Here is a 12,461-nt window from a genome sequence, read left to right as displayed (position 1 = left end):
AATAATAATAACAGGTGGAAAGGAAACTCTCCAGTTCCTAAAATATAATTAAATCCATAGCTAACTGCTACACATCCATGTGTGAACTTGCAATGTTTATTTTTCTGCTCAGCATAATTTAGTGTCCACAGAACAAGAGAGTGAGCATTAAAAAGGTTCTTAATGAATACCATCAGCTATTCATCTCCACAATCCCACCTGCTGGTCTTCCAGCCCCCTCCTCTCAGAGTCTCAGCAGGATTTTGTTGATAATGAGGTGTGGTGTTGTCAGAAGCACAGTCCAGACTCATCCATCCACCCTGCTTAGTAAGAGGCACGGTACAGCAAACACATCCACACTCGCTTGCACCCACAAAGTCAGAAAGTCACAAAGTGCATACACCCATTTGCGAATGTCTGGGTGACAAACAGAGCACATATGGACACGGGAGGTGGTGCTGCGATTACACGCAATCACCTGGAAGACAGCAACTCTTTGGTTCAAATGTCAGGTGTGAGGTACTTAGTTTAAGGAGAAAACCAAGAAGTGACGTACAGGACAATCAGGTTTGGAGTTTTATGCTAATTTGATAAAGTCTCAGGAAGCCCAGATGGCTGCATTGTGCAAATGATCTTGCAGTAATCCATAGCGAGCAAGAATGTGGTGACAGTGGAAAGGAAATATGTCCTTTCAACAGAAAGAGACCTCAAGCTTGTTTTTGAGTTCATCTTTAAAAAGTGATAGCATTGTATCTTTGTATCAGAGGCAGCTGAGGTTCGCTCAGACGACTCATTTTTACTCAGAATTCAAGTTCAGCAATGCCAGCGTGGAGAGAGATAATTGAAACAAGCCCTAAAGCCTGGTTCACATGGCAAGATTTTAAAAATTGTTTGCCGATCCTTGGTAGGACAGGTCTGGTTGTACTGTGTGTGGTGTTGAGCCACACAGCAGGAGAAACACACCATACATTAACTGATTTTCACTCACCAACATTTTGATTGAAAATCTGAAAAGAGTAAATAAGCATGTTCAACTAAGGAGCAATGGCTATAGTTTGCATATTTAACAGAAGGTTAAACATCCTACAACATCCACCAGACTTGGTGCTGATAATGGACTTTGCTTTGTCTTCTGTTTATTTTCCCCTTCATATTTCCTCGCTTTCTGATTGGCTACACATCACATTCAACAGACCTCGGGCCACACCCACAAGCTGCCATATTGGGGCAAGACTATCAAACATAATGAATAATCCCGATTTTAAATTGGAGTGCTCCCGACCTCAGATCACTCTGAACACACCACGTACAGCAAGAATTTCTCTTAACATAATCTTTAGTCATCCAGATGCGTCCTTGTCAGAAGAAAAAAACTGGGACAAAAAAAATAAAATAAATCGGCATAAAAATCTTGCTGTGTGAATCAGGAATAAGAAAATGGCGGCCTAGTGAAAGCCGCAGTAACTAACATATTGCTCCAACACCATCACCTCTTTTCTCCTGAAACAATCAGCTTCACAGAATCATTTTCCACAGGTAGCTGTGGTGCATAACCAAGGTGATGTTTTTTCACCCATGGAAGCCCACAGGAGATTTTTCAGGTTGGCCCACAAGAAATCAAGTCACATTTAAGAGTTCTACTTCACAGACAAAGACTGCACATGGCCACGGACACGATGCAGAGTATAACAGGATTGCTGCTGACCTTTTGCTGCATGTTCAAGGATGACATTATAACTTCTGCATATCTTTAATGTACCAGTATATGTGGTTATGGTAATTAGCAGATTTGTGCCAACAGTGCGTTTTCTGAAGTTTTGTGAGACTAAAATGACTTTAATCAGACTACCACTATCTTTTTTTTATGCTATAACTCTTAACCCTTACCTATCAGTCCTTTCTGTTATAGCAGCTATTTCTTTACTTCTTATTGCCTTTTTCTCTGAGTGTTTTATTGTCTCTCCTTTCATCTCTGCTCTTTCTTCCCTTCAGGAGGGTGAAGGGTAAGCGAAGAACATTGGACCCCAGCAAAGAGCCACACGTTAGAGTGTGTGTGTGCGCAGTCTGTTATTGCTCATTTCTGGCATTCTCAGTAGCTGTTTCCTGACCCACACGCTACAGAATAAATACACTTCAAATTACTGCACACACACACACACACCCCCACACACACACACAAAGACAGCTCCCTCGTCGCACTTTTTTTCTGTTAAATTAGGGGTCTTGGGATTTGTGCCAGCAAAGCCGTTGGCAACTCTTCTCTCTTTGAGCCCTTTGTTTAGAAACTGGGAAAATATATATATATATTTATAAGTGGTTCTCATGATGGACAACATTTAAAACAGAGGTGTTTAAAATTAATGTTTCTTTCCAGCAAAAACAGAAAATGTGAAAATAGAGAATCCAAGGGATACCGTTAGGTTTACACAGTAGGATTTTAAAATTGTCATCTGATTTTCAAAACTTGCCACCACACACATGGTGATAAAAAATCTTAGGGTTAGCTGGTTTGGTCGTACAGCAGTGTTCAGCCACAAGGCAGGAGCAACACGCCACACACTAACCGATTTCACTCACCAACATTCAGGTGTCTCGCAAAACCTCTCAAGACCAAACGCGAGTTCAGCGTAAACAAACGTGGCCGACTGGGAATCGGGTTTATTACTCACATACTGTGATCTTGAGAAAACCATCGGGAAAAAGCAGATGTGGAAAACGTTCGCTCTTGGCTTCCATAATACTAGCTGCCAATACACTTCATTATGTTTTCCTAAGTTTATACACACCTCCCCCTCTCACAAAAAATCCTTGCCCAAAATCATGTGTTTATCTGTGTTTCAGAAAAGGTCAGGGACTACTACTTTAATTTAGGACATAACGGGTTAATTTAGGACATAATGGGTTAATGCACACAATGAATTCTCCTCCTCACTCTGTGTAGTACATGTTATCTATCTGCACAGATATTGTACATTTTTATTTTATACTAATGGATTACAATTATCTTGATGCATTGCTGTACAAGTTCAGCTGGCACAAGTGTTCTGCAGTCAAGTTTCCTGCTGATGTGAGTGTTGTGTAAGTACTTCTTAATAAAATGATTTGTGCGCTGATGCAAGTGAGTGAGTGAAACTGAAGAAAATCTACACAATAACTACTATGCGCTCACTAAAACCTGGTGAAAAGCCTTTGCTTCAGCATGGTTAAATCTTTATGCACTAGACAACAATTGCATACCTGCTTGGTGCTGGAAATAACTTGACCTGCATGCACACAACCTGAACCACATCCAACACCTGGGGATGAATTGGCATGGCGACTGCGAGCAGACCAACCTCGGTAAAGCTTTTGCGACTGAATGGCAGCAAATCCCTGCAGGCGGCTTTATGAATCTTAGACTGTGGTCAGAGCTTAACGCAGTAAAAAAACACTAAAGTCATTCATTCCCTTTGCAAATCTCCACCAAAGTTCGGCCTTTTGCAACTCCTAACTTCAGCTAGCAGTGACTTTCTGCTGCCTCCTCATTCCGTGGGATGTTGAATTACTGTCCATTTTCTCTGCAGTAGGCGTGGGTGCTGGCGGTAAAAGCCCACCCCTCCTCTCCCTCCCTCTTCGCTGTAGCAGTCACTGCCCAGTTAACTACATATGTTACACCTTGAAGAGCAAATAAACCGCCCTGATTTAAAACCTACAAATAAAAAAAACCCTAATCCGCTGTATATTTAGTGTTTGTAGAAGAATTAAAAGTCCCTCTGAGGAAAGTCTGTTTTGCATCCTGACGATTGTAGCCGTCTAAGGGAGAGTGAAATAATTATGATGTTGAACTGTGATCCATCTACTCATTCTTTAAATATGTATCCACCCCAGCTGCGCCAAGAGACAAATGAAACAACCAAATCTGACAGAGTGAGATTATGCAGCGCACAACTATATATATCTCTGACCCCGGGCTGTCAGTGCATCTTGTCCTCATCAGCTCTGTGTCCTTCCCACAGTCTAACAGCGAGACTGGGTGTAGCTAATATGGCGCTCCTCGGTGTCAGTGTAATGCGCTGCTGTCCTCAGCGTCGTGTTTTATCTACTCCAACATCTGTCTCGCTCTACCTTCGTATCCTTCAGTCCTCCAGTAATTTCATCTTATGTAGCTGGGATGTGGAAGTGTTTGTCATCTTCAGAGGCGGAGGAAGTGTTAATCCTACAGGGGAGCAGAATCCCTGATCCTTTACAACACAAGAATCAATGTTTGCGATTAAACATCAACCATTCCAACAAAGACTGAGGCTCGTGTTGTGTTGTGTATAATGACAAACCCTGACACACAGAACATTATATGCACTTATATCAGCGCACAAGCAATTCATTTGGGGCTCTAAGTGAAGAATTAGAACCATTTTTGCGGATACAGACTGATGATACAACAAGCAACAGCCCTAGTTTAAAACACTCCTCGTTTCAAATACAAGAAAAAAAATCCCAAGACATAAGACAAAACTAACTTACAATGAACTTTTCAGCAAGATATATAAGCATGTTTTAAGTAAATAATTCCTTAATACTGATGAAAAAATACTTGTTCTATTGTTATATAATTTAACTTATAACATGGGAAAAATGTCTTGCTATAAGTGAAATAATCTGCCAATGGAATAAGTACTTTATTAAGATATTTACACTCAAAATTAGACCAAAATTACATGGTAAGATTTTGTGTTTTTGCAGTGAGACCAGTTTAACTGTGATATAACAAAGCTGAGGCAGTATCTTTTTCAGGAAAATAAATGCTACTTGCCAATGTTCCATCACTGAGGAGAGCCGTTTAAAACGAGGAGTGAGAGCTGCTATTAAAAAATACCGACTAAAAACAGAAAAGTGCTCACCTGAGGCATTTTTCAAGCAGCCATTAGAGTCCACTGTGGTGTACATGACATAAGGGCCTGGCTGATTCACACCAAACGGCTGTTAAAACAAACACACAGACACACAATTTAAAAAAAAAAAAAAAGCTGAACATTTCTGACATTTTACACAATCTTCTCATCATCACAAGTGCAAACGCAAAAGGCCAGACTTAGCTGGCTTGAACCTGCCCGACTATAAGCGACTGTGACATTTGCGTGTCCGTGCGGGGTAGACGGTTAGCTCTCGTCTCATCTCCTCATTATGAAAGGATGACAAGGAATGAGGAGACCCGTCGAGTCGTCCTTCGCTTTACATCGGCTAATCACGAGCCCGTTACACACGCAGACACACTGCGGGAAAGACTCGGCCCTTTATGCGGTGACACGGTGGCGCTTTGGGTGAGAGAGGAATAGGAATGAGGTAAAAAAAAAAACAAAAAAAAAACCAGACAGACGAGGGGAAAAGAGAGAGGAAGAGATGAGAAAAGTGTTGAGGAGAAGACTAGCGGGCTGAACGCATGAAGGGGGACGAGAGGTGTGACTAAGAAGAAGAGGGGTAGGAGAGTGGAAGAGAAAGACGCGAGCGGGGCTGATGGATGGGAGAGGATGGGAGTTAAAGCAGCCGCAAGCTCCACTCGTCTACCGCATTCATCATATTTTTCACTTAGACAAGCAGGCGGAAGAGTCGACAGACAGAGGAGCAAAACAACCGGCAGCCTCTTGTTGATGTCAAAGATAATGTGTTTTGCAAAGAACTTCTCCTCCAAGGTTTTGGGAGAGGAGCAACGGTGCCGGATGCTTTTTTTTTTTTACCTGTTTATTTCTCTTGCTTGTCCACCTACATGTGATAATTGGCCATTAGTGCTTTCACAATAAATACAATGTGTCTCACAGCAAAGCATTCAGCGCTTTTCATCAAAAACTGCACACAGAACGAAAACGATTCTTACTGCTAAATATTGTGCCAAGTAAGCTCAAAATAAGATCATCGTCAAAGAAGGCAATCTGAGCAATAGTTATTATATCATTATAACATGTAATTTAGCAGTAAAGGTAACCATTTAAGGTTGTAAAGTGAATAGAAAGTTAAGAAACAAAAGCTAAAGAACTCAAGGTGTTGATTTCTATCAGATATTAACAGCAGGTTTCAACCAACACATTATCTTCATTAGCATTTGATCGCTTTTTAATGTTATCTACACTTTCAAGATTGTTTTTATCTTTTTGGTCAAATTGAAACGATTAATCATGATTAAGATCACGAAAAGATCGTCAACTAATTTAGAAATCATTAACTTTAACTTACAGACTCAAAACAAGTCCATTTGCTGAAACAATAACACACTCTGAGCAGTAATTAATCCAAAACTGTACAAAAATATAAACGTTTTGCATTTAAGATAAAAAAAAACAACAATCTTTGTCTGTAAATATGTTCAAATGTTAGGCACAATTTTAGTTTCTCTTGGTTTGAATTGTGTAAGAAAAATCTCCAATTGAGCACCTTCTGCTATCAAATTTTAAATTATTAATTGGTTAGTTGAAAAAAACACTAAGTCAAAAATGCTTAGTCAAGCAGAAAGGGCTGAGCTTTTCACAAGTTGATTTTAGACAAATTGAAGTAATTCTCTATTATTGCATTTTTGGCAAAAAAATTACATTCTTTTGTTTAAAAATAGAATTTAATTAGTTGTTTATTTGCTCCTTTTAATGTATTTCTAATATTTTATAAAATGAGCAAATGATTTATTGGTTAATCACCAGAAAAACCCCAGTCAAAAATGGCCTGGGGGTTTTCAACCGTTTCAAGGTCATGTTGATGAGCTGAATCCAAAAATCACATTGGTTTTGCTCAATCAGGTCAACTCTCTGAACTATGGAGCAACATGAGCATCAAAATGCAGGACTTGTTCTTACATCTGGATCCATTTCCTGAGAATCTGATCAATGAGTGACGAGCAGGAGGAGAAACTCCAACAGGACAGGAAAGAGACGGAGAATTTTACACAATGAAGACGTAATGTTCAATTCACATGTACTTATCCTTAGCAGTGTTTATTATTCAACTTACAGAAATCCAACATGAAATTAATATACTGTTAGGAAAATTTTTTTTTTCCTTTTTTGGGTGAGAAATATGAACGGAAGTGAACTGATAATGTCACAAAAAAAACTGAAGAAAACTCTGACCTGACTGAGAAAAATGGATGTCATTTTTGGATTCAGCTGAGCAAAACAGTCCTAATTCAATTGAAAAAACACAGACAACTTTCCAAAGACATATTTTTTGTATGTCAGTGTAATCATTGTAAACATGATGCCTCTGATACCTTAACCACTAAACAGGAGGATGGGATGGAGGTCGTAGGAACATGTGGATGTTATGAGAAAATCCACTCCACTGTAAGTCCCAGTTGAGATCACAGCTGTCAAAGTACCCAGTCTAATAAACAAATCCCAAATGTCAAGAGGTTTTGTTTTTAAAAAAGGAGGAAAAACTCCTGCTGTTTATCAAATAAAATCCAACAACGTTGAGTTATTACAGACCCGCTGACGTAAAGACGAAGGTGTTTGGATGCTTGTTTACAGAGGTGTGTTTAGAAATCACCGTGATTTACAGTTTGTAACCACAGCTCTCCATCAGACTATGCCACTGCCTCCTCTTATCTGGACAGTTCTTAACCACTCAAAAGGACGGCTTAAAAAAACAACAAAAAACCCCAAAAACTCTTATTTTACTCCATTTTGTTTTTGTCTCCTGCTTCAGTTCTTCTGATATTTTTAAAAACAGCAAAGCCATTTTACAATTTTTGTTTTACCTTTTCTTAATTTTGTTTAAAACTTAAGAAACTTGAAACCCTTCTCTGGTCTTAGCATATCAGGAGATTTTCTTCATCTTAAAATGTTGCAAAAAAATCAGCCTTGCTGTTTTGATCCTCCCTCCTTCAGGAGAATGATTCAGTCTGAGCTTGTTGATAGAATCCCTCACTGGCTCACTCTGCAGTGCTAATATACCAACATGCTTGTCAATATGTCAGTGGCTCTTTCAAGAAAAAAAAAAAAAGAAAAAAATGCTACTTTCTGCTATTTTACTGCATCCCTGACACTCTGTCGCCATATTGAAGAGAAAACAAACAGGGGCTAATTATGTGGAGCTTTTATAAAAGGTAAGGCTTGCTGATCAAGGCTGCTGCTCACATTCTTCTCCTTTAGCTTCTATGTTGCTATCCAACAGCTAGGTAATTGTTCAGAAAGGTTTATGTAAATGCGGCATTAACGACAAAAAAAATCACTATTTTTTATTATATGCAAATGGGATGACTTGGGTTCCTTTTATCGTAACAAAGAAAAAAATAGATCTACTGACAGTTTGGTTTTGCTCAATATCGAAGCACTTTCCTGACAGAATGTTCAAATTATTTCTACACTGCAAAAGCACAAAACCTTACCATGTATTTTTGGTCTAGCTCCTAATGCAAATATCTTAGTACACTTAAAAGAAAATAAAACTAACTTCCAGGTAGCTTTTCAGCAATGTAAGAGCTTGTTTTAAGAAAATTATTTCTTAATATTAATTAAAAATAACTAGTTCCACTGGCAGATTTTTTTCACTTATAACAAAACTATCTGCCCCCACATTATAAGTGAAATAATCGGCCTGTGGAAAAAACATTTTTTCATCAATATAAAGGAATTATTGGCTTAAACCAAGCTGCTGCATCTTGCTAAAAAGTTACTTATGAGTAAATTTGGTCTTATTTTGAGTACACTAAGATATTTGCATTAAAAACAAGACCAAAAATACTTGATGTTTTGTGTTTTTGTACTTTGTACTAAAGTTTTTCGAAAGTTCTTAAAAATCAATGTGATCCAGGCACACATGAGCTTTTTATGTCAGAAAAGTAGAGTAAAAGGTTTCTCACCTTGACATCTTCAGGACAGGCGTTAGAGCAGAGGCCGCTGAGCACTGCGGGAGACAGAGACCTGTTAGAATCAGCATCAGAATCTCTGCTCTGCAGAATATCACACTGAGAAGTACTCGCTTACAAGGCGACTCTAAGAGGGTTCAAAATGGCTGACAGTAGGAAGAAAAAAAAGATGTAAAAAGTCTCACCAGGGCTTAAATGATTCTCATATTTTCATGATATCAAACAATTTATTAATCACACACAAATGCAAAGTAGATTTGGTCAAGACAGGAATAAAACAGGAATAAAAGCAGGGCTAGAAGTAAGCTGCCTCTGATGATAAACAACACACAAAAATAAAATGTGGAATCTATTAACATGAACATGTGTGCAAGGAAAGCGTTTTACTTATTTGTGCATACAAGCGGAGCGAGGACAAAAATCAACTGAATTGTAAATCAGTCATTAGTTGAGAGCCTTTATTAGCATACTAATGGGGTCCTGGGTCTACGGTTGCCTTAATTTGGCTGATGGAATCAAACTAAAAACATAACAGTGTTTTATTGGGCTGGACATAGCGGTGTGTTCCACGCCACCGCGCTAAACTGTGCAGAAACCGTGTGAACGAGAAATGACGGAAATGAGTCACAGTAAATGATAAGCAAATATCGGAGGGTTAATATTTGTCAAATTATTGTGGAATTAACACTGCTCAAAGTGTCGCACATCGAGGTGAAAAAAGAGCAGGGGTGGAAGTAAGTTTTTTAAATGCCACCTTAAGTGGCACAGCTATTAAATCGATGTCGTCATTGGATTATCAGTGTTTTAATATACTAAGTGGGATGCAGTACTTGGTGGGATATTAGATTTTAAGGGATGCGCAGTAATATTCTGCCTCCAAATAATATTGTCTGGACTCTCATGGCCCTTAATGAGTGAATATGCCAGTTTTGTGTGATGAACTGATTAAGCCCATGGAAATAATGAGAACACACCTATAACGAAACAAAAGCAAAACTAGAGGCGTTTCCTTTACTTTTTACAAGTGTTTAAAACTTGTAGATATACTGCTAATGTTGAAAAAACACAATTTTGCAATTGCGATGTTTCCATTAAAAGAGAAGCGCAATTAACATTGCATGTGAATGAGTTTGTTCACGAGATCAGTCATCGAAAAACAAGCCGTGTCATCATCCTGCTACTTCCTGTCTTCTTCTTTCTTGTTTACACCAGTGGCAACATCTGGTTGTTGATCATGTATGACTTGTGTGATGCAAAAAAAAAGTGTTTCCATTGCAGCTTTGTAAAAAAAACAAAAACAATTTCGATATACAGGCAAAACAACCCACCTCATTTGATCAAAATTTAATTTTACTTTTTAAAATTGGCGTTTCCATTAAGCAAAATTTATTTAGCTTAATTTTGCTTCCATCCATCCATTTTCTTGCACCCTTGTCCCTCAGTGGGGTCGGGAGGGGTGCTGGTGCCTATCTCCAGCTAACGTTTCGGGCGAGAGGCGGGATACACCCTGGACAGGTCGCCAGACTGTCGCAGGGAAACACAGAGACACACAGGACAAACAACCATGCACCCACACACTCACACCTAGGGGCAATTTGGAGAGGCCAATTAACCTGACAGTCATGTTTTTGCACCGTGGGAGGAAACCGGAGTACCCGGAGAAAACCCACGCATGCACAGGGAGAACATGCAAACTCCATGCAGAAAGACCGGGACCGGGAATTGAACCCAGAACCTTCCTGCTGCAAGGCAACAGCTCTACCAACTGCGCCACTGTGCAGCCCTAATTTTGCTTCCATTAAGCTTAATGGAAAATAAGCAAAATAAATTTAAAAAAATTACATTTTGCTTAATTTTCCATTAAGCAAAATTTATTTATAACATAATTTGATTTTACATAATACTGCCCCTTTAAGACATCTGGTCACAGTGCATTTATGGCATCAGCGTAACGGGGGATGATAACAAATGTTCCCAAAATTGTCAAATTATTTTAGACATATCTCTGTCCTTTTACTTCACAATTATGATGGCCGTTAGTCTTGTGTTACTATAACTAATATTACTACTTTGTGTTGGTTTATAACACGGACTTTTAATAAAAAGACATGGGTGTAAGAGGCCATCTTGTGACATCATGTGCAAAATTTCAAGGAGTATGAATGAATACGTTTGCAAGAGGCTAAGAATTCTCCCTCCCCCCCATCAATCAAAATGCCATGCCAGGTTGTGCATGGACATCTGGGGTGTGAAAACAATGTCTATGTTATATAGAGAAGCTACAGTATATCTCCGCTGCAGCTCGTTAAAATCCAATAACAATCAGGACAATGCAGCGTCGCTCCAAACTTAATTTGCTGTAAGCTGCCGTAATAAAACTTTGCCACAAACAGAGCCTCTATTCTTGGGGATACCACGTCCAGTAACCGTGGCGACTCCTCCTTTAAGCTTTTACCCAGAAGTCTTGGTACATTATTTTCAGCCAAGATCTGCACTTAAAAATTAAAACACTTAGATTCTTAGATTGTGTGAATGGCTGTACAACCACCTTCGTTTTTGCTTAAAGTGGTTATTAACATAAAAGTCTAATTTGACTTGCCTTCTCAGCCCAGAAAGATTGGAGTTTCTAAAGAAATGATAAAAGCCAACATTTCCTTACAATTTGAGTTTTGTAGTTCATAATGCACAAATGCCACTATCTTTTGCCTTTGAAATAGGCAAATGCTTTCTTTTCAACATGTTTTCCTAAGTGTACCAGCCATACAGTGAAGATTTATTACCTGCAGAGCACACAGCAAACAAATGGTCACAGAACTGCAAGTGGACACTACCAAATGGCAATTTTTGTCAAAAGGCAGAAGGATCAGAAAAAAATAACTAAAAAAACAATAAGTAACGGCATTTTTCTTTTGATTTAGAGTCTAAAGGAGAAATAATTTGATCTAAGTGGTGTATGATTCGGCCTACTGATCCTGGATCAATCAATATTCACCTGCCGAGTTATGAAGAGCTGCTCTATTGTATTTATAAATCATTTCACCTCTCTCGCAGCTTGTAGATTCTGTTTCTATAAATAATCTTGATATTTTAGGTAATTAATAATATCAGAATTCTCCACAACATTCTCCCAAAGAGCTCAGAGCAACATTAGCTCCACAAACAGCATCTTATTGGTTATTAGCGAGTCTCATCAATCCAAACTGCAACAGAAAGACCTTTGTGCCACAAGCTATGTCATTTCCGCTCACTGGGATGTTTAATGTGCAAGGCGACGGCGATGCTTAGAGGGAGAAGCCTCCTCTGGAAAGTTTGTCTTGCAGGGGGGAAAATAAAAAATGCTTTTTTGATCCACTGAGCCGTTTCCCATAAATGTGTGAATTGGGACCTTTTTCCTTTTTGCCCTGTGACTTGTTTAGGCAGGGTAATAGAGTGAGACGGAGATAAAGTGAATGTCTCTCACCAAACATGTCATGGCTGACCACCCAGAGAAAAGATGACATAAAAGGCACTTCGACTCTCTCAGTCTTAAGTCGTTTATTTTATGCTGTTCCACAAGTTTCATATGTTTCTCGGTTTTGACACACCTGAAGCAGGCCAGGCTGACAGAGTGTGTGAGTGTAGTTGTGGTGGCTTTTTATGCACATACACAGGTAAA

General features: G+C 39.0%; 1 protein-coding gene across 1 annotated transcript in view; it reads right to left on the bottom strand.

Moving 5' to 3' along the window:
- The window catches only part of itfg1 (integrin alpha FG-GAP repeat containing 1), a 181,352-nt gene that overhangs the window by 40,939 nt on the left and 127,952 nt on the right, over positions 1-12,461 (bottom strand). Inside the window, exons 13-14 of the mRNA XM_008404870.3 lie at positions 8,801-8,844; positions 4,857-4,935 (exon numbers count right to left, since the gene is read on the bottom strand). Coding sequence (XP_008403092.2) covers positions 4,857-4,935; positions 8,801-8,844 — 123 coding nt within the window. The remainder of the gene's footprint in view (positions 1-4,856; positions 4,936-8,800; positions 8,845-12,461) is intronic.

This window comes from Poecilia reticulata, chromosome 3, assembly GCF_904066995.2.
Source record: "Poecilia reticulata chromosome 3, P_reticulata-male-v2, whole genome shotgun sequence".
Classification (NCBI taxonomy): Eukaryota; Metazoa; Chordata; class Actinopteri; order Cyprinodontiformes; family Poeciliidae; genus Poecilia; species Poecilia reticulata.
The sequence above is the reverse complement of the archived record's forward strand: the minus strand, read 5'-3'. Positions and strand labels throughout refer to the sequence as shown.